Raw genomic sequence first — 23,558 nt, 5'->3', positions numbered from 1 at the left:
ACTAAAGACTAGAGGAAAGCTAGTAACGTCGGCTTACCGATTATCAAGAGGAAACAAAATCAAAAAGACGATAGTCTGTCGACTGCCAATCTTTAGACTTTTACGAACATGGCGAAAAGAATGGAATCTAAATAGAAATTTGTTCCGTTTATTCGATATTAAAAGACTAGTCCGTTTTACATGTTTTATATATTTTTGCATTCTGTGCATTTCTACGCCTTTTAAATTTCCCACGAAACGCGTAAAACTTTGCAGTATAATAGTAAATCGATACACCTTAATAATCAAAACGTAGTATTTTTTACTCGACATGTCAGTTTCGAGAAAAATTGATACACATCTATGTTATATATAAACTGTATTTTATTCTATCGATTTGTAAGCGCAAAGGCAAGCGTGGAACATACGAGCTTGGTTGATTTTATCGAATCGATTAAATCGAGGAAACAAATTAAAAGGATGTTTGACGATTTGAAACAATCCAATACTGATACATATGAATGAAATATACACGTATTTCATATATTTCTATAATGATATAGAGCCAATATACGCGTCGTTATAACATCTGTTTCATTTTATCCGAAATTAATCTTAATATACTAATCTTCGTAATCTTATGAAAGTTTCCTGTCAAAGCTAATTTGAGTAAGTAGTTAAATTCCAACCGCGTGTTTATAATTAGAAAAGATAAAGTTAAAAGAAACGTTTACCTCGCTTATCGTTAAATGTACAATAAACATTTTTCCTTCGAAGTTGATTTTTTGAACCTCCGGCCAGCGGAAATGGTGTGTTTTACGGGATCCTTGAAACGTTAGGATTCCACAATGATTAATGCCGAGATATAATTGCGCACCTTTTTGGTCCTGAAAATGAAAAGAAAAGGGCACTTTTACTACGCCATGTATGTATCTTATTTATATATATATATAAAATTTAGTATCTAATCAAATTTAATATCGCGTATGTACGTGATATTTTAGATCATTTCTGGTATCGCTTTTTTAATTTTAGATCATCTCTTCAACTACTACTTGCTATATTTGGCGAGTGACGACTCGCAGACTCGTGAAAGTTGAGGTACGATAGTTGGCGATTATTCGATCGGCAAGAAGGAAAATTATTCCATAGAAGTGCGAGTCTCTTAGAAATAAGTAAAACGATGAGTACGACGTCGAACAGACAAAGAGATATCGTAAACAGATATAGAGACGAAGATGAAATTGAATTCGATCCTTAGACTAGGCGTCCTTGTACTCTCAGAGCTCGTGATAGACACGCTGTTATTAAACAAATTAAAGAAAAACAGCAAATAAATGCAAGACATAATTGTTTGGATGACGGGATTTCCGAATAACAGAGAACGCGTCTTTTCTTATACTCGTATGATATAATACAAATGTATTTTTTCAATTATTTCTGCATTCTCTATATCCTGTTTGCTGCTAAATCGAATAAATCAGTTAATACATTCAGCTACGTTGAACTACTTTCCAAGTCCTCTAATTCCGTCAACACTTTGAAATGAGAGAGAATATATTCATCGCCACTTCCATCCTTACCTTCTCTCTTCAGCGTCGGCATTTACAATTTTAATAATATTTATTCAAATTTCAAAATTGACCCGCATAAGATCTAAATCTTGGTGTTTCCTTATCGCTAATTTATAGAAACTATTAGTATATTTACTTTCCAATCCCTTTAAACGAATTATGTCAACAACTCAAAGGCAACAGACACATACGCTACATACATTACGCACATTAAACGCACACATTACGCATGCTCTAACACACGCTAGATGCATACACACACACACACAAAAGATACAAGTCCGATCGTGTAGCGTGAGTTAATTCAGTGCCGATGGTACGCTCTTCGTTCAAAGTGCGATAAAACATCAAAAAAAAAAAAAAAAAAAAATTGTACATCAACCTTTTACAGGTCATTGTAAAGGGGAGACTTCCCTTTACAAAGTTATCTGGAAACGTATCTCCAAAAAAAACTTTTTTGATTCCGTAGAGTTGTTTGAATTTGTTGAATTTTCGAAAGGAAAGAGTATCTTCGCTTTTTCAGCCGTTGTACACGATGTAAAAACAACAGTGAAAAATATGAACACAGAGGATCGTGAAAGAGGAAGCTTCGCGTGCGTGGTTAAGCGAGTCCAGGTGGATCCTCGTACGACTTTATCTTTCCCCAAAGTCACAACAGTTCAAACATGGAGAATTTTTCATCGAAAATTTAGCGATCCTTTAATTTTGCATGGCAGTGTATTGCGTCGACCGACAACCAGGCAGGCGACTGATTTAAATTCTTTTCTGTGTCTTGCACTTCTAACCCTCTACAAAAAATAGTAAATAAGAAATAAAAAGTAACAGATAGTTCCCATGGTATTTACATATTTCATCGTAAAATAAATATTTTATTTATACCGAACTTGAGAGCATATATACAAAATAGTAATATGTACACTGAACGATATTTTCAGATATTTTCAGAGTATTTGCTCGTAGAAATATTTTACCCTTTTCTTATTTGTTCGAATCAATTTAAGAAATTGACCAACTTTGATTCGTGTTGATTCTTCTACACAGAAAAATTTATTTCAAATTAAAGAAGGGCTGTCCTGTAATGGGATGTCACGTAAACTCGAGGGTTGGATGATAAAATAAAAAAGTTGAGCCGTAACACAATTATCAACTTTGTTTTTATTAAACTTTATTATGAATTCAGCAATCACAATGGAATACACACTGAATTAACACACATAAATCACAATTCACTCCAACAACTTTATGTAAAACCTAATTACACCGATACGTTAAGTACGCGACTGGTCTAAGGGTAGAAACTCGGTAAAAAGATGTTGACTAACGATAGTATTCTAAAGATAGAGACTAAGAGAGTTTTAGTGACAATACTGTGTCTGAGGAAAGCTAAGGGTTAGTGTGTCTAAGGACACGGGACCATCGGATTTGTTGATGACAATTTTGGTTAGGAAAGTGAGGGCAGTAGACACCGCTTTCGATTGGATAATAAGAAGGTTGGTGGCCCAGGAAGGTTTTAGCCGCCCTTGAGAGAAAGTTGCTAACGGAAGATACCAAACGTGAGGAAAACTAACTTTCCCGTGTCAACCCGTAGCAAACAATAGATGTAAAGGAAACCTGAAACAAAAGATACTTGTTTGGTCTGAAGGACCTTAACTATGAAAAATGCCAAGACCCATGGTGGATCCTTAAGACTATTGAGGGTACGCGCCAAGGATGTGTAGACATCTGGCTACCATCTTGCCCGCGGTGTGTGGCCTGGTCTCTGATGTGGATTAATGTTACAGGGACATGGTCAACCAGCTAGAAAGTGATGCTATGTGCAAAGATAAATGGAAAATGTAGAATGAAGCTTTTCGTCCGAAGCTTGGTTCTCGAGAAAATCGAGTTTAAGAATTTACCAAGTATACTTTTTGTTTGTTAGGTTATATCCTTTGTGAGATCTGCTGGGTGTTTCCTTTCCCCAGTCTTCTATCTATGCTTGATGTGTTGATCGTTTCCGCAGCCAGCCGGTTCGAATGTGTTGCTATTCTTTCCATGTATTTTCCCGCGCATCTGCTAATCTCCTCCTTGACCGTTGGTATTCTCAGGTCCTTCCGAATGTCCTCGTTTCTAACGTACCACGGGGCGTTTACTATTGTTCTAAGAATTTTAGCTTGTATTGTCTCTATTTTGTTTATATGCTGCTGTCTCCCATAGTGGTATTCCGTACGTCCAGATTGGTTTTATGATCGTTTTGTATATTTTTAATTTATTTTCTATGCTTAGTTTGGATTTTCGACTTGTTAGCCAATGCATCTGTCTCCTTGTTGTCTGTATTTTGTCTATTATTGATTTAATATGCTGTTTCCATGTGAGTTGTGTATCTATGTGGAGTCCTAGGTATTTGACTTGTCTTGTTTGTGTTATGTGCGTGCCGTTCAGTAGGATGTTTGGTGGCATCTGTTTTCGCAGTGTGAATGTAACATGGTTGCATTTATTGGAGTTTGCTTTTATTTGTTTAACTTGCAGCCACTTTCCTATTTTTGTGATGTGTTCTTGTAGTAATGTGACTGCTGTTTCTGGGTTAGTGTGCCTGACCAGTACAGCTATGTCGTCCGCGAATGTCAGTATTTTGCTATTGGTAGTTGTTGGTATGTTGGCCGTGTATAATGTGTATAGTATTGGTCCTAGGACGCTTCCTTGCGGAACCCCTGCCTTGATGTCTTTAACTTCAGAGTATGTGTCCTTGGTTTTTATTACGAAGGTTCTGCTGCTTAAGTAGGATTTTATTAATTGGTATATTTGCTCCGGGAATTGTTTTCTAATTTTTTGTAGCAGGCTTTCGTGGTTTATTTTGTCAAATGCTTTCTCGATGTCCATAAAGAGGGCTGTACAGTATTGTTTGTTTTCTAATGCTAGTATTATTTCATTAATGAGCCTGGAGTATACTTGAACGTGGCTAATTTCCAATGCTAATTCATGGAAATTTATCATGCGTGTATACTAGATCAATCCTTAACTAAGCATCCTCAGATTTCACTTGTTGAAAGTTATATCGCACTTTTTATTTATTCTCGCGTGTAGAATAACCTCCTACCGATTGATCGCTCATACCCGGTTGGGAAATTTACTAAACCTTGGACAAAGAAATGTTATTCCAAGTTTCCAGCTTATCTTCCCACGTGAGATCGTCCCCTAAGCGGTCGACACATTACACGGGACGCACCCTGCATAAGGTGTTGATCGACCGATAATTTCTCTGTTGTATCGCTAATCTTCTATTAAAAAGGTCCCCGGTCTTTATCAGAACGAGTGGTATTATTACTCCAGAGATACAATTTTGCCAACGATAAAACTCAAATTTCGTCCTCAACTTCTTCTGGATTGTTCGGAGAAGATTTGCCTGCCTGATAAGCAATGGCTTGAAACGTCGAGATAAAGGATGCGTTGTCACTTTAAATTACACCCAGCAGATCTCACAAAGGATATGGTATCCCGCTGGGGGTAGCCACCCACATGATAATCAAACAGCTAAAAAATTCTACCAAATGTCCAAATTTAAACGCGAAGATGGCACCCCGCTGGGGGTAACCATCCACATGCTATTCAATCATATGTTATAACATTTTACCTAATGTCCCACTGGACAAATTGTAAAATTAAAAATAAACAATATAATAAAAAAAAAAAAAAAAATGTCCAAATTGGACAAATTGTGAATATAAAGTATTAAATAAAAAAAAAAGAACTTTAAATTATCGCGTATGCAAGAAAATCTTGGGACTAGAAGATCGCGATACTATAACTACTTTTAACGACAATACAAATTCGCTGGTTGTTTCCAACCTTTGTGGCATGTAAGTTCTTTGATCGATAATTATACGTATTATTATTATTATTATTATTGTTGTTGTTGACATATGTATAATTTTCTGTACTGGACTGGGTTAAACGTGCAGTAAGAATACTTGTGTGGGAGTATGTGTGTGCGCGGCGTCTCAAAAACAGATGGATGTAAACTGTCCAGTCGTTAGAAGCATCTGGAAGGTCGTCGGTTAACAGTCGGGTAAAGAAGAAAGTGCTGAGACGCGTGCAGATATGTATCGATAAATATAATAGAGATCGTCCATTAAATAAATGTATAACTATTCAAACATTAATTAAAAGTGTAAATTTTGTGTTCCCATAACATTATTTCGGCTTCAAAGATCCAAAATTCTCAACAATTATTATTATTATTATTATTGCTTAGTCCGTGCCTTTCGGCTTTGGACGAGCTTTCGGTTTTACATCTCGTTTACCTATTACGCTTTTTACATTCTATCAGTCATATAGCGTTATCACCTTATTGCCTCCTCCCTTTTATCTATCTAAACTCTTCTCCTTGTCTATCTCTCTTTTCTTATAAATCTACCTCCCCTCTTATCCATTCTATTGTATTGCACTCCATTACATATTCTGTTTGTAAAACTATGGTAACTTTTGATTATACGTAATAAATTACAGTTATTATACGGCAACTTTTATAACCAAGATCGACCACTTCAAAGGAAAGAAAACATCTTAGCTACATAATACATAGAGATGCAGAATCTCGAGACAACAACTACCGACCGGCTTGCTACCTTTACCTGTTATCAGAGCGAACTTTTCTCTTAATTCCGTCAATCCGATAACGTTGGCCATAACTTAGAAGCTGCGGTAACGACTGCGCTCTACGTTTTATCAAATTCCACGCTTCGATCTGTTTTACGTCTTTTCAAACGACCGCGATCTATATAGATACATGCGCTGTGGCTGATCAAGAAATAGCTATATACGATTATAGTATCGTAACTACTATAATTAGTTTATTAATGACAAGTAGATTGAACAGGTGTTAATTGAACGGAAAATAATGTTTGTTAAACATGAACTAATCGCAGCGAACGTATAATAGTTGACAGAACTAATTAATCAACGACTCTCATCGACGCAATCCGCACTCTTTGACATCTCAACTCGTACTGCTGTTAATTTGTTTATTGTTCCCTAGTAACTCCTCGTCTTTTGTCTTAGCCTCACTACGTACATGCTCAGCAACCGCTTGTTTATAATCCGCGCAACATCCACGATACTACACGGTCGATTCGTGCAAAGTTGCGACAAGACGACCAATATCGACCATGAGAAATTTTTCATCTTTCCTTTTTTGTCCGCGTTCAATTTCCTTCTTCTTTTATCTCTTTTAAAGATAGATTTTTTAAAGATATCTTTTTCAAAGTCTTAACTTTATCCGCTGCGTCAACCAAATTATCGTCTTTACGTTTGTACATTCAGCATCCAATAGCGCTACTTCGGTAGATGCGTTTTTGAAAACTTTGCTTTTCTACTTAGACCATGTTAGAACGTAAAATAGTTGTTAATGCAGACAGAGTACGCCATGCAGCTACTTTTCTACGTACGTTTTCTAGAATACATGTACGAGCGATAGAAATTTGAACAAAATTATGTTCCGATATCGATACTACAACAATCTAGCGAACTATAGCAAAACTCTCCTAATACGTTTACACTTGCGGTATTCGGCTGTCAGCTTCGTCTTTATCTGTTGTATAGCTCACAAAAGATAGCGGATGAAAGAAAGTTTAAACGCAAGCGGTAAAAAGAATCTAATCTAATCTAATCTGATTTAATATAATGCGAAAGTTGCATATATGTTGACATAGGCGAATAAATTACTTAACAACTTTAAACTTTCTTTCGTCTACTGCGTGTATTTGTTGACCGACTAGATACCAATGAGTCTTCTTCGCTTCCTATCGATTACAATTAAAGAAGAAAAATTTGCTTCTCTTACATCGAAAGATTAAAAATTACGTGGATAAGATGCGTTGCACAGGAAGAGACAATTCAAAGGAAAAGACTATTTTTCATTCTGGTCTTACCTTGACAGGGTGTGGGTCAACGGCATACGTGTCCAATTGCGACGCTAATCTAAGAAAGTGCGTTTCCGCTTGCTCCGGGGTGAATCCCTTCAATTCTGTTTGATGCAGTTTCATAGCTTTCTCCTCGATAGCTTCCGTTTGTTTAAGCAGTAATTTGTGCTCGGAAATGTAATTCCCTTCGTGAAGTTTGGGATCATAGTCTCCTATTTCACCTAAAATCACAAATTATCGTTAAAACGTTTAGTTCATAAACTGTGTTTACTTATGTAACTATTCTAACGTCATAAGATACGTAAGGAGATACGTATAATTCGATAATACGCCAGCTATCGCACCAGTGGTTTTCACGATAAAGAAACAACGGAAATGAACGAGATTAAAATTATCGCTACATATTTCAAGCTGCACGAAGATGGTACCCCGCTGGGGGTAACCATCCACATGCTATGTATATATAAGATATAACATTTTACCTAATGTCCCACTGGACAAATTGTAAAATTGCAATTAAATAATAATAAAAAGAATATATTTCAAGCTTAACACGAAAATGGTACCCCGCTGGGGGTAACCATCCACACGCTATATATTTTACCAAAAATTAGGCTATAATATTTTACCGAATGTCCTACTGGACAAATTGTAAAATTTAAATAAATAATAAGAAAAAAATATTTCAAGCTTCGAAATACGACACGCTTGGGATGCCCGAGCAACAAGGGTGAACGAAGGACTTGAGAAGCGAAAACTAAACACGATAACGTCCGGACGAATGGCCAGCGATCGGGCAAGTGCTTGGCTATGTATCCGGAGTGGCGACTTTCCAAGAATTGGTGCGCACTATCCGCATCAGCTAAAATTCTTAGAACAATAGTAAACGCTCCATGGTACGTTAGAAACGAGGACATTCGGAAGGACCTGGGAATGCCACCGGTCAAGGAGGAGATTAGCAGATGCGCGGAAAAGTACAGGGAGAGAATAGCAACACACCCGAACCGGCTGGCTGCGGAAACGATCAACACATCAAGCATAGAAAGAAGACTGAACAGGAAACACCCAGCAGATCTCACAAAGGATATAACCTAACGAACACGAAGATGGTAGCCACCCACATGATAATCAAACAGCTAAAAAATTCTACCAAATGTCCAAATTGGACAAATTGTAAATGTAAATTAATAAATAAAAAAAAAACTTTGCTACCGTATTCCGCTCTTCCTGAAGATTAAAAAAGATCCTATAAACATAGATGCAGAAGCTCTTGCTTCCCGAGATTTTTGCCTACGACGGGGCTAGAATTCACGTTATTCAAAATGATTTTGTCAGGAGCGACTATAATCCGGTTTTTCAGCGGATATCCAAAGTATGAACGTACTATATGTTATTGTGAAAATCAAAATTTTACGATGCTCTCGTAAATAAAAATTCAAAGCAGTTAACCCCTTAACCTACAACAACGGGCATAGCCCGTAGTACGATGATCGGGCCAAAGGTAAATATTACGGGCATAACCCGTAGTAGGTGATCGGGCCAAACGTAAATATTGCGGGCATCGCTCGTGATACGTACTACACGAGTCGTGCGAATGGCTCGAAGGCTGCGCGAGCTTTTTTTACGTTTTCGGCCCAAAATTCTCGAACGTAAATAGTAGGTTAAGGGGTTAAATTATCGGAATACAGACGGAATTACGATCGGATATAGAATTAGTCGAAATATCGATCGTAAGAGACAACTGAAAGTCATTCTTTAGCCGCAAGGCAACATGAATAACAGATAAACGAATAAAACGTCCTACTTAGTTTCCATTGCAACTATGATTTTGCATCGCTGTTTCATCCTATACCGAATCGGTCACGTTGGAAGCAACAAGTCGCGAAGGTGCGAGCAGTGTGGCAAAAATATGCAGTGGGTGATAGCTCTATCTACTGTAAATTATCGAAAATCGATACTTGAAACTTGAAAGTTATAGAGCGTCTAAAAATAAGACAATCAAATTATAGAGCATCTTAGATGCAATTTCGCTGCATCTGCATCGTGTTTTGTTGAAAGCACGCCTAGATTATATTCTTCTCTAAATTTTCGCCGAACCGAAACTACTACACAGAGCGAGTCGTGTTTCTCGTTTGTAATTTTCTCACAGCCCTGTCCCAACTTTTTCGCTTCTTTAAATACCATTAGCAAAGTGTGCGTAGGATTTGGAAACCTTGGGAAAATGTAGAATATTTGGAATATTAATTGGAAAATTGTATGGACAAAGTATGTAAAATATTGAAAGTGAAATACTCGTTATAAATGTTAATAGGTATAATGAATTACTATTCAAGTTCTACTGCGGTACTTGTGCGGTATAAGAAATAAATTTGCATAAATATCAGCAATCTAATAATTATTAAAAGGTATTACCATTTCATTTAGTATTACCATTACAAGTGTTACAAAATGAAACGTTATCGTAACGTTTCTAAACATGTACATTTGAATATTTAAATATGCAATGAAGCATATGTAACGTAATACAGTCTGACATAAGTTACTAATATTATATATACACGAATCCAGTACGACAAAGTTTTACCGTAACATACTATAAAATAAATACATAACAAAGATCCGTGTAACAGAGAATTCTGTTTAGCACGTTTACAAGCAAAAGAAACACGAAAAGTCTTATGGTTTATTTAATGCAATTTACAGACAGCTGTAATTTATACAAATGTTAATTTATCGCTCTATGTTTTCAGTTTGAATATTCCTCCTTATACGAAATGAGTACCAAACGGAAATAACATTTCCAGATGAATCGGTTTGTAAGTTACATTGTTCGCAATGCTACGATGTTCCGACGACACCTTTCCGTGACTTAGTTCATCCTTGTTCCATCAAAAGATCCAAATCGACGGCCAGGACACAGCCGTAACGATACGTTTTATCCCAGTATTTATTAGAATAAAGACCCAAATAATTAATGACGACAATGAACAACAAGTTCTTTGCGAAGAAAAATATATATTTCGAGCGAAAACTTCTTAACCAGAACTGTCTTAATTCGATGTGCTACAGACTCTTCTTCCGTAAATGTCAAGCACCTGACACGCTTCATGTTTTCAACGTTACATCGCTAGAACCATGCTATTTCTATACCGTCGACTCATTTTCGAGCAGAATCAGTTATGGACCATTCTGCCGGTTGGTATTCCGATATTCGCGTTAAAATCACTCGATGATAACTTTTTATTTAATAAAGTCGTATGGAATAGAAGATCTACTCACTTTGCACGATGCATGCGGCGAGCAACGCTGCTTCACCCGGACTGCAATATAGTCGGCCATGAAGAAGGTCTCTCTTAAGCTGCTGGTAAACCTGATACCTAGTTATTTCTTCTTTCAACCTCAGAGGATCCGGTGGATAGAATTTCACACGAAAACTGAACAGAATCGGATCCATGTCTAGAACATATTCGCAATAAAGAGAACGTATTTTACTTGTGATATACTAAAAAGAGAATCGTCGTTGCTAATAAATTTTGCCCCAATGAAATAACTGCAATATACAGATCTGACTTTCAAATCACACACTTTTCTACCATTTTCGTCGCCTTTCGCAATTCCATTATCTTGTTTAACAAAATTATGCATCGACGACGATGGTTAATTTCAAATAACTAGGCCTAGTCTTATGCATTCATTTATTACAAGAAGAAAAATTAGATAATTGCAAAATTCTTACGCAAGAGTCTTTGTTATTGTAATTTTTTTGCACGAGTATCCCTCTATAACACGTTAGTTGGATAGTTTCCCGAGAAAAAATGCCGTGTTACGCGATTCCGTATTATACGAAATAAAAGATCAGTGGAAAAATGACGCCTTGGTTCCAACAATCGACAAATGTATATCTTTTCATAAACGAGAAAAATATGCTTTTTTTCCGAATAAGCTTCATGGTCAGTGTGGCTTCTAAACAACTCGTACTATATATATGTCGAATCATTATCAGAGTTTTGTGTCAAATCATCATTAGAATTTTGGGCGCGTATCAATTCTTCATTTGGATTTACCATTGTTTAACTCAAGCTTTTAACAATATTCTTGGGTTCAAACGAATCCACGGTCAACGGGAAACTCTTTGTGCAATAGTTTATATTTCCTCTGTTTTGCTAATAACGTTAGCTGTATCGCTCTGTAACTTTTAGACTGACTCCCCGATCTCCGTAAACTCTCCAAGGAAATCACAATAAAAGACTGCCTGGATCTCATTTGTCAATTACATATTGATTAGGAATATCAACAAAATTCCAGGCGCCGTTGCTAGGCAGTCCTGCATAGAGTCGACATTGCTCCTGGCCGGGACTTGTCCGTTAATACAGCGTGTCCCTCAATATCGGTACTTCTTCTGTCAAGTCAAAACGTTCATCCCGTGACCGTGGCTACGTTCAGCGACCAGTTGCGTCACCTCCAGCCCAAGTATTCCAAAAGAAATGCTCGATGTCTTTATATCTCCGACATATATATACTATATTATATAATAATCTTTTTATAGAATCGAACGATTTACGGAGATTTGAATGTCACGTTCCTCTTTTAAATCGCTGCATTTCTTTATCCATAGCAAAATAGAAGGTGTTTGCACGATTTCAACGACCTTTAGCACAAGCAATGACATTCGTTTCACGCATCGATGCAACGTGGAAATCATCGCGCAACTAAAGCTCGTGCACATCCGCATCGATCGTACCACGTGCTCTAATGAGCCTACAGCTGCGTCTCGTAATATTGCGGCTATATTAGTCGTTGTACTTGATTACACGTGGGCGTTTGTAAAGCCTAAGAATGCGAAGAAAGCAAAAAAGCGAAATGGCAAGGAATACGTATAATAATAAACATTGGTAAGAAATTAGAGACCACGTACGTCAAGTGGTGTTATATCATTCGAGTAGTTCTCTTTGCCATTACAAATATTTATTATAAATATTCCAATTATTCAACACGCCGATTAAGTGGTATAGGGTCGTCGAATTGACCAGTATATAACGGCAAACGTGACAAACGGCGTGTTCGTATTAAGAAAAGGATTATGCTTGATCAGGTTTCATAAACCACCGATTAATATTTAATGTAAAAAAAACAAACTTTGGAAAAAATTTTATCGTCGTGTTATCGTACGTGCAAAAGACGTTTTTTCATTATTTGACCCTTTGCACTCGAAAGGTGACCCTCGCTCACCACAGCGTTCCATGCTGCAACTCCAGCGGTGAGCGAGAAGCGACAGTTCCTGTTTATGTTAGATTTCGACGTCTGCAATTGACGAGAGTGCAATATTGGTTGGTAAACTGGTTCCTTAGTTCTTTATGTTCTTCGTTAGGAAGTGTAAAGTGTTAGACTTTAAAATGGAGATCAAATATTTAATCCCATATGCCTCCGAAACTAGGGTTCTGACAACGTCTGCAAAGTTAGTTTGGATTCGACGATCATGGCAAAGGTATTATAGTTTAGAAACCCTTAGAGGATGGTTTTCGGAAGTGAAATTAGCCGAAACGAAGATGAACTTGATTTTGAACTGTTGAAAAATGAGATCAATTATATCGAGGAATGCATCTTGGTGAATGCTTTATAAAATATCATAAAAAAAATACAGAAATTAATATTGCAAAATCATATTTCCAAACATGTAAATATAGATAAATTATTAGAATATAATTTTTTTTTGTAAGTTAATTTCTATATAAAATCATTTTACGCCAAGACACGCGTCACGTATACGCTAAATCATCCGGAGTAGCTGCTACGACTCACCGAAAAGGTCCTCGAGTGCAAAAGGTTAATACAGCATGTTAATCGTGAAACGAATAATTATTATAGGAAGGGTGGAACTAGCCTGATCGCCAAAAGTCGAAATCGGCATGATAGGCATGATCGCCACGTTAACCCCTGTTTACCGGTTGAGTACCTGGCATATTACGAAAGTAAGATGCGTTAAAAATTAATTAATCAATTAATCAGTTAGTTGATTAATTAGGTAGATCGAACGTTAGTCCGACATTAGCGGGCATAGCGTATAAAGAATTCTCGTCGAGCATAAATTTCCGCATGATATAAGATTCCGCAAATGCGCATAAACGATAATACAATTTGCTCGGATATTATTTACCGATGAGATAAGTTTTGACGAAAGTTTTATGGAAAGTAAATGCGGGTAATATACGATATTGGTCCGTGGAAAATGCACGGATATTATCGACTAACGAAACTGATGAAACAAATTAATAATCGGTATATATTTCATTAATGGAACGCTTACTGCCATAAAATATGAAAATTTTATATGGGACAACCTTGGCAGGTTACTAGAAGATGGCAACGTTATACACCTATGTAGAGAGCAAAAGTTGATATCGCGAAAATAAAATATTTGAGATATTTTGAAAGAGCCAAAAAGTATGAACGAGCGAGCGAGAGAGAGAAAGAGAGAGAGAGAGAGAGAGACTATGGTAAATTGTCAAATGAAAATTCTTACTTTCTTTCCTAAGACTGAAATTCTTCTGTTTATTTGGACGAATAGGAATAATACGGTACGTATTGGGTCACTAGAGTTTGAAAGTTTCATGTGACATCGACCCACGACGATCGACTACAGAAAGAAGAAAAAACACAGCAATCGAAACCTTGGCCACAGCTGTGCATTGTTACACACGATCGAATTTACGTGCTATCTTTTGCAGAAATTCTTGTATCGAAACCCTTGCAGAGTTTATTTCGCTCTGCTTAATTCATTTAAGTCCTAAAATATGTATTCAGATCAGTCTAAAGGAATCTACAATTAATTTCATTTCTCATTTTTTAATTTCTTCTCACGGGTAACTCTGATCACGTAACTTCAATTATTTATTGAAATCAAATCGTGTTTGACAGATACCAGCCTTTTACGAGTAAATTACGTGCAAAACATTTAGTCTAACGATATATCTTTCGCTAATATTTTTGCTATATTTTAACAGTGTGTAAAAATTATGGTACTAAAATATTAGGAATTTTTACAAGACACGCAATAAAACATTTAAGTAACAATCACCTTAAACATTCAAGCAATGCAATAGAGTTCCAAGTACTAACCTTTTACTTGCTTAATCGCTGTTTTTGCCAGATCTAACCAATGCTGAAACAGATTCATTTAATACGGTTAATTAAATATTATTTGTTACATCAGTTGTTTCATTTTAGTAATATTAAATACAAATCAAATATAACTCTACGATCTAACAATTAACGGTGATTAACGGATTATTTTAATGAATAACAAATGAACTTTCAACGTCCAATTTTTGTTCGATTATTGGCAAAAACGAATAACAAAATTGTTATTATTGTGTCACGTATTAGCAACTACGTATATCTTTGTAAATACGTATTTTCTCGTATACGTAATTGACCGAAAATCAAGACTACTTGGCGATGAATTATCGTACAGAACTCGATCGTATTCCATAAATACGAACTTGGCAAAAGACAGCGCGAGTGAAAGAAGTCCGAAAGAGGTCGAGACTCGATGAGAAAACAACATAGCGGTCAGAGAATGTCGACGCAACGACGCAACTTCTTATCGACTAAAGCTGTGAACGATGTGACTCCTATGAGCCTTCTCTCACCAAAAACAACACCACAGGCGATATAATTTGCAGCATATTTGCTTATTTAGCGACATTCGCTTATTAACTTATTTTCTTCCTCTGTTATACATTTATCCGTATATACGTTTAAACGTGATTTAAACTATGTCGTGTTTGGTCTGACTTTAATCAGGAAATTTTTACCAACGTGCCAATGAAATTTTTATTAACCCTTAGAGTGCTATGGACGCATATATGCGTCTGGCGAAAGTCATCGCTGTGGACTAAGGACGCATATATGCGTTTGTCAATTTTTCCGAGCACCTACGCAGAAGTAATACTATTACGTTTGTGTGAGATAAATATAAATGCATTTCAATGTTAATGCCGCGTTCGAAGAAACTGTCTTTTCTTTTTTTTTTTTTTTTATTTAATACTTCGCATTCACAATTTGTCCAATTTGGACATTTGGTAGAATAATCGTGCCGGCACAACACAATTATCAAGAAGAAAATGTGTTGTTCGTGTGAAAAATAAGAGAAGGAACGACAGAAAATGCGATGTCGGATTATGTATCGATGATTGTTTTGAAATTTTTCATGCACAACTGAATTATTAACTTGTGTTATATTTACTAAATTTAGTTCTCTAGTTTATTGTTTTCTAGTTTACTACCCAAATTCTAGTTTATTGTAAATTTCAATGTTTATAATAAATAATTAATACTAAAAAATAACGCTCTTGAATCATTTAATCTCGTGCAAAAGAATTACTATAACTTATTACGATTTGCGCTTTGAACAGTCACTCAACAGAGTTCAGTATAGCGAAAAAGTATTCAGTCCACAGCGATCGTCAGCGCTGGCAGCGTGCCGTCCGTACGGATGGCATAGGCTCCGAGTATTCAGCACTCTAAGGGTTAACGGAGATTCGAAATAACAAGATTCCACGCAGCCCTGCGACCCTTTCGAGCGTCCGAGGCTTCCAAAGTGTCAGGTCACGGGGACAGGGACAAAATGTCCTCCAAAACTTATCCCGTTTCGCGTTGTGGCTATGGAAGAAAACGACCGCAACGTATTATGACATTTCTATAATGCCAGAATACGTTGTTTTTTATTTATTGTTTGTTTACATTTTACAATTTGTCCATTAGGACATTTGGTAAAATATTATAAAGAATACGTTGTAACCATTTTCCTTGTAATCCGTTGTAACCAATCACGACACGAATTCCGCGCGTTACGACATATTTCTTTTCTCTGGTTATACATTGAATAGCAATGTTTTTCTCTTACATAAATCGGTTTCGCATCGCTATATGCAATAAACGGGAGTATAAATAACTTTTTCTATTTTTAAGACAGAGAAAAATATTTGACAGAAAGGTTGTTTGATTCCGAGAGAATTATTACGCGATGCAAAATATTTTCTTCTTGGATGGACGTGTTTACGAGTTTAGATGTATTTTCGAACATCTGCGATCGTAATTCTTCGATCAAAATGAATTGGAATATCACGGTCGTTCAAGGTCGCTGAAAGTCACAAACGTAACGACGAGCGAAAAATACAAATTGGTTCTGAATGTTTCTGAAGAAAGCGTATTCTCGGCTTTATCGACGATCGTACGATCGATGGCTGATTCACCTGGCCTCTATCACGTGCTTATCACGACTTTTGTCGTCGAACCGACTACGTACCAATTTATTCGTGAGGTATTTCGGATTTTTCCACGAAATTAATAACCTCGCTTTTTAATTTAAAACATCTCACGAATTATCGAATTTTACATTCTCTCTCCCTCTCTTTCCCTGCCCTAAAAAATATTTTTTTAGAAATATCACTGCGGTAATTTACGATTTATCGTATGCTAGATGCACGGCGCGCGTTCATGTCGAACGAGTAAATCCTGTGATCGAATGAATTGAAACGATTGATAGAACGACGGTATAAAATTCACTCGTCTAAAAATAAGACCAAAATTATTTACAATCGCATATAATACTCGTACGATGCGCACGTTATGTCAATTATATAAATAGGTCATCCTTATACGCGCAAGAAGATAGAAATACTGGTTTCTAATTTTTTGAACTACGACACACCGAAAAATCCGGAGAAATAACTTTTTCAGACAAAATATTTCCTTATGGCATAGAAGAAGAGAAATCAAGTAGAAACTGCAAATCCTATTTAGGTGAATAACTGCCCTAACAGTTAAGGGGGCAAGGGGCTAAAACATTATCGAAATGCTTGTCCTAGGAATTTAATTTAGTTTAGGGACACTCTTATCTTGCTTATTCGACTATGTTCCTTTCACGTTGAGCCGACAATTAGTTTTCCAGATATAGTAGGTGAAAAATGTAAAAATTCCTATTAAAACGTCAGCTCGTCCGATTCCACGCACAGACAGTTTACGTCAGTCTGATAATTTGGAAGATCGTTGCCAGAGGTTTTGCAGACTGGTCGCGACGAATTTCAACTTGGATTTTCCAAATATTTTCCGGTATCGTAAATAATATCGTAAACAATATCGCAGACATTCGCAGAGATCGATTTAAATGGGACACCAAATACGAATGTCGTGATAATTTATACGAAGATAGAGTCCCTACCTGCCAAGACAATAACGCGTTTGCGTAGGACTTTACGAGTTTTGTAGAAGAAAATTTCAACGACGATATAAATAATTAATTTTCATACTAGTTACGCGTTAAAAATGCACCAGGAATGCAGTTTGCATGTTGAAATAAAGTAAGAAGTTTGCAAATCTTAGGTTTGGAAAATAAAAAAGTTGAGATATTGTTGGAAGAGAAGCGACATATTTTGCGCATTGATCAGACCATTGGTAACATAGATGTAATATCAAAAATAAGCTTTCGGGGCTGGCATTTGCAAAATTAATCCTTAGAGTGCTATGGACGCATATATGCGTCTGGCGAAAGCCATCGGTGTGGACTAAGGACGCATATATGCGTCTGGCGAAAGCCATCGCTGTGGACTAAGGACGCATATATGCGTCTGGCGAAAGCCATCGCTGTGGACTAAGGACGCATATATGCGTTTGTCAATTTTTCCGAGTACCTACGCAGAAGTAATACTGTTACGTTTGTGTGAGATAGATATAAATGCATTTCAATGTTAATGTCGCGTTCGAAGAAATTGTCTTTTTTTTTTTATTTAATACTTTGCATTCACAATTTGTCCAATTTGGACATTTGTTAGAATTGAAACTGTCTTTGAGAGAATATTGGTCTACGGACGAACTGTTGAAAAGCAATATTTTCCGCAAAATAATAGCACGAAATCGATACATGGTATTATTACAAATGTTGCACTTTAACGATAATAATACAGTAAATGACGATCCTTTAGCAAAAATACGACTAGTAATCGCACAACTGAATTATTAACTCGTGTTATATTTACTAAATTTAGTTTTCTAGTTTACTACCCAAATTCTAGTTTATTGTAAATTTCAATGTTTATAATAAATAATTAATACTAAAAAATAAAGCTCTTGAATCACTTAATCTCGTGCAAAAGAATTACTATAACTTATTACAATTTGCGCTTTGAATAGTCAATCAACAAAGTTCAGTATAGCGAAAAAGTGTTCAGACCACAGCAATCGTCCGCGCTGGCCGCGCGCCCTCCGTACGGACCGCATAGGCCCCGAATATTCAGCACTCTAAGGGTTAAATCGAAAGAGAAGAATCTAGGAAAAAAGACATGGTTGAGCTTACCCTTTGCCTACAATGATCCATGTAACGAAGCCCAAAATAATCCGTTTCCAGGATATTGAGTTGCTTGCATACATATTCGAGAATATACCTTCCTTTGTCCTGAGGCTGCAACAATAAGAAAAGAAAAGAGATTGCGACCAATTTCAAAATTAGGTAGCTTCTTACATGCTATGTAACTGTTTCTTTAAATCATGTGTATGTCATAAATGCACATCGCGTGTATTCTATTTCCTTCTTTCTAATTAAAATTTCTCTAAATCGCACAATTATATTAATTATTATTTAAATACAAATTAATCGGAACGTAGAGCGAATAGAAAAATAAAAGTACAATATTGGCAACGTTACGACATGCGTCACGACATGTAGAAACAGTCGAAATAGAACCTCGAATATCACGTAGAACTTTACCTTATTCGAAATAATATTCTATATTTCTATACGTACGCTAATGTATAATTAAATATAATTAGATATTATCAAAACTATTACAGCATAATGAACTAAAGCTCAAATTTGCCGAATTTAACGTGAACGGTATTCTCCTGTTTCTAAGACGCGTGAAAGACGAAAGCAACGTAAACACAAAAATGTCGCTTCGCGTCTTCCCTTCGTACGTTAAATTTCACAAATTAAAATTAGAATACATGCAAAAGGATAATTTCCATCGTATAATGCCACCTCCCGCCTTCGAATCGAATAACTTTTGTAACAATAATTTTTTGATAATTTTAATTTCTCCTTGGATATTCTACAGTTTCCAGTTAAACGAAACTTGTCCTTCTAGTCTTTCCTGTTTCGAATCTACTATCCCGAAGAAACGAACCGAAACACTCACGAAACATCGGAACAAGACGTAACCGTACTGCTCTATCTAGCGTACGTTGCAGGAAAAAAGACAAGCAAGGTTATCGTTTTCTGTCACGCGTTTTTATCCTTTTGTTTGTATATACAATATATCACACACTTTCTACTAATACCCTTACGTTTGTGTTTATCTTTACGATTGCGTCGAGTCTATGTATTCCTTGCGCTTTAGATTAGCTTTAAGTTTAATCTTAACCTAATATTAAAAGTATTTACAATGTTGTTCGCGACATTTTTTTGAAATAATATTTTGGCAAAAATCTGAAAAGTTGTCAGAAATGCTAGCCATTACCAAAAGCATCTTTCTTCAGAAATCAAGTTTCTTTCACGTTATAATATCGATTAGTTTTTGGATAAGAACCAAAAAATCTTGAACCGATGATATTTCAATTCTAGCTTTAACCTACTTCGATTTCATCGCACAGAGCCAACAAATTTTTATACGATTTTTTCCATGCATCGTGTTTGGCGTATGTTCACTTTGTTCTTTCTCTAATCATTCCATCTGTAAACAAAAGATTCCAAATGGCAAGTCGGTCAGTGCGGAATTCTTCGGTAAAGTTTGGGTATATTTTTTCCAATATCTTGCCAATGCTTCGCCGCATCTACTTTGCTCGTACGCGTAGGCTCAATGAACCATACGTTTAAAGTTTTGATTAACCAAGTAAACATTCTCGTTGGGCAGACGATTAATGAGAAAAACTTGTTACTAGCGACAACTAAATTTCCATTGCAGTAGTCCTCTTCTACGACGGTACAAATGGTATAAACAGGAAAGTATTTGTTGAAAATGACAACATGAGTTCGTGCTTGCCAAACATAAGCAGATGCATTAGTTACAAGAAAAAGTAACTAGAAGATAATTCTAGATACAATCGATAGGTTTAAGATGTTCTTTTGTTTTTATCCCTAGCCCATGTAAGAATGTGCAATAAAGGTTTTTTCGGCTCAGAACGGCGCGATGGATTTATCCATAGAATATAATAATAGCTATTGTGATCCTACCTCTGAATAAAGACATAACAACAGTATTCGAATACTATTAGAAATGTATTACGCATATATATGTAGAGTTCTCATTGAGGTTAGGTACGAATCTTCATTTGGATTAGCCATTGTTGTTATGCAATAGGGATGATATTTACTGGTACAAATATGATTATTACAGAATTTGACAAGTAACCGTGGTGATTAGGTACTCGAGATGCTAATGACAATGATCTTAGGTTCAATAACGAATCCACGGTCAACGGGACAGCAAATACTCTTTCTTCCAAAGTCTAAGTTGAACTCAACTTACTTGTGCACAATTCAAGTGTAACTCAACTTACTTGTCCACAGTACAAGTAGAACTCAACTAACTCTTTGTTAAAGCGTAGAGTATATTTTGAAACAATAAAAGATACAAGAATGTTGGCTAGGACGCTCGGTATTCACTGATCGTGAAGACGGTGTGTAACTCGCTGATGAGGTCGCACGCGACTGAGATTGATGAAACTCTCCTCTCCTTACAATCGCGTTCGTTTATATTATATTGGTCGAGGGGGTACCGATAAAATTCCAATCGCCTTTGTTAGACAGTTCCATGACATTGTTTCTGCCCGTTCACATCAATCAAACGTTCAGTACGTTCTGCGTACCGGCGGTCAGATTTGGGCCCCGCAGCAAGCTTGGCCTTAGCTTAGACAGCTTGTATCAATTTTGTCATATTTGCTCTCGTCTGTTTCTCGAAAAACTAGGACGATTTTTAATTATATTTCACGCCTCGTTCTCGCATCTCCTTCTTGCCCCATAGATGTCGCGACCTTTAGAGCGAGTGAAAAAATTGCTGTCTTACGCGTTCGTCATTCCCTTTTGTTCGTGTTCCTAGATGTAGCACGTGCGTAGAATGAAATCACGGGTTACAGTTTCAGCAAAGTTCTCGAACAAGGCGGAGCGAAAGCAAGCGGAAACGGCTGGAAAGCGCAAAGGACAGCAGGCAGAACTGCAGAACTGAAAAGATTAAGAAAGGAAATAAAGGAAAGGGGCGAGAGAGAGAGTTGATTTGTTGGAAGAAGCGGTGGACGGAGAAACACGTGGCCTGGCAGAGATGACCGGAGCTCAGAGTGGAGCGAAAAATTGACCAGCCAGTGGTCGGAGGAACGCGAATGAGCCGAAGCGGGTATATATTGGAATAGCAAACCGCGGGTTTAGTTTGGGAATTTCATTATGAGCCTGAAGAGTTTACACGAGTGGTAAGACGCACAAAGGTTTCACTAATGTGTTTGCAGCGATGGTAAAACGAAATGGCAAGCTAAACTAGAAGACAGTGGCGAATATTAAATGAGATGAAAGAAAACTGTTGTCCTCGTGAACAGGCGAATGTTTTGATAATTAAAGGAAAAAAACGATCCGAATAAGGTGAGGTTCGAAGGTCCTTGACACCTCAATCCACTGCTCTCTTAATGGCGTTAAGTTAAGCAGGAATTATTGACTACGTGTAAGAATTCTTAGACGCACCTCGATCGAGTGCCGAGATTAAGGGCATTTTGAGTGAAAATGCGAGCAAAAGGAAACAACTGCGTGGCAAATGTCCAACTATCAGCTTCGACGTCCTTGGACTCCTTACCTAATTAATCTATATATGTTCGAGGAAGAAAGCATAGATGAAACAATGTCGCTGACAGATGCGGCAAAACTGGTGGTAGAAATTATGCTACGTATAGTTGGACCGAGACGAGGAAGGCGTTCATTGTAGCAGGATTATCGGGAGAATTTGAAGGTTTCGCGTTTTCTTTTTCTGACACCAAACAGCAATAGATGAATTTTTCTTCGGTTAAGATTTTCAGACGAAAATAAACGAAACGAAGACGACAGAAGGAATTACGCAGAAGATCGAGAAACCGAATTAGTTGTTCCAGGAGTTTGTAAAGGAGAAATAAGCAGACCCATCGAATGGTTCCGGATGGCGCATTTTCTTCAGGCCCACGCGGCAAATTCACCCACCCATCCTACAGGCTCCGGATCAAAGATCAAACAGCAAACTACGAGCAAACTTCGCCAACGTATCGCTGGCACGTTCAAAGACTATTCAAACGAGTGGAAAGAGATAACTGCAGGATAATTTGGATTAAATTGTATTACAGGTTATGCGATTAACTTTCGCCAGATACTGAGACAAAATGAACCTGGTTAAGTTCAATGACACGACAGAAACAATATAAAGGAGCAATTATGGGATTCTTGATATGTAGCAGCAGGCTCACGAATGAAAGAACAGGAGGAAAACGATAGGTGGTAACTGTAAAAGTTAAAATCTTGAACTTGGAAACTAATCAACAAGTCCTTGGCAACTAATAGCGAAAAAATGAACACGTAACACGCAAGGCGCCTATAGGATGAAATAGAATAAACACCGCGATTAATTGGATAAATATGTAAGATCATTAATCACGTGGTGATTCGGAGGATCGATTCTGAAGTCTGAAGATCGAGTTTATTGTGAAAATACTTAAATGAAATACTACAGTGAAATACTAAATAATAACAGTAATAATTAAATAAACAGCAACCAATTAATAACAGTAAATAATAAATAACAAGTTTTGTGCAGTGTCTACCTGAAAATCGAGAATTGATTTTCAACGTCCTGAACTACCGATCTTTCTCCGTCAATCTTCGATGTTATATTTACAACTATAATTTTTTTACCAAATGCCCTACTGGACAAATTGTAAAATTTAAATAAATAAATAAATAAATAAAAATCTTCGATGTTTTAAACAATTACTCTTTCTACTATGATCTTATCTATCTCTGATGTTGCTCTGTGTCCGTCCGTTTGAGAAATGAGCGTCTCTCAAAATGGCTGTCCGTAAAACAAAGAAAGTCGGTCTGTCCGTGAAACGAAGA

The 23,558-nt window shown here is 36.7% G+C and overlaps 1 protein-coding gene across 11 annotated transcripts in view; it reads right to left on the bottom strand.

Moving 5' to 3' along the window:
- Positions 1–23,558, bottom strand: part of LOC122571808 (FERM domain-containing protein 5) — a 64,564-nt gene that overhangs the window by 30,608 nt on the left and 10,398 nt on the right. For 9 of the 11 annotated variants that reach the window (XR_006318237.1, XM_043735987.1, XM_043735991.1 and 6 more), the window contains exons 2-6: positions 18,801–18,905; positions 14,564–14,606; positions 10,727–10,903; positions 7,457–7,668; positions 714–866 (exon numbers count right to left, since the gene is read on the bottom strand). Coding sequence is in view for 10 of the 11 variants with exons in the window: in XM_043735991.1 (XP_043591926.1) it covers positions 714–866; positions 7,457–7,668; positions 10,727–10,903; positions 14,564–14,606; positions 18,801–18,905 (690 nt within the window). In the remaining variant the exon portion in view is untranslated. Of the gene's footprint in view, positions 1–713; positions 867–7,456; positions 7,669–10,726; positions 10,904–14,563; positions 14,607–18,800; positions 18,906–19,211; positions 19,622–23,558 lie in introns of those variants that run through there. The other 2 variants (XM_043735988.1, XM_043735989.1) reach the window with 2 other exon arrangements.

This window comes from Bombus pyrosoma, linkage group LG10 (genome assembly GCF_014825855.1).
Source record: "Bombus pyrosoma isolate SC7728 linkage group LG10, ASM1482585v1, whole genome shotgun sequence".
NCBI lineage: Eukaryota > Metazoa > Arthropoda > Insecta > Hymenoptera > Apidae > Bombus > Bombus pyrosoma.
Note: the sequence above shows the minus strand (reverse complement) of the source record. Positions and strands in the feature narration are given on the sequence as shown.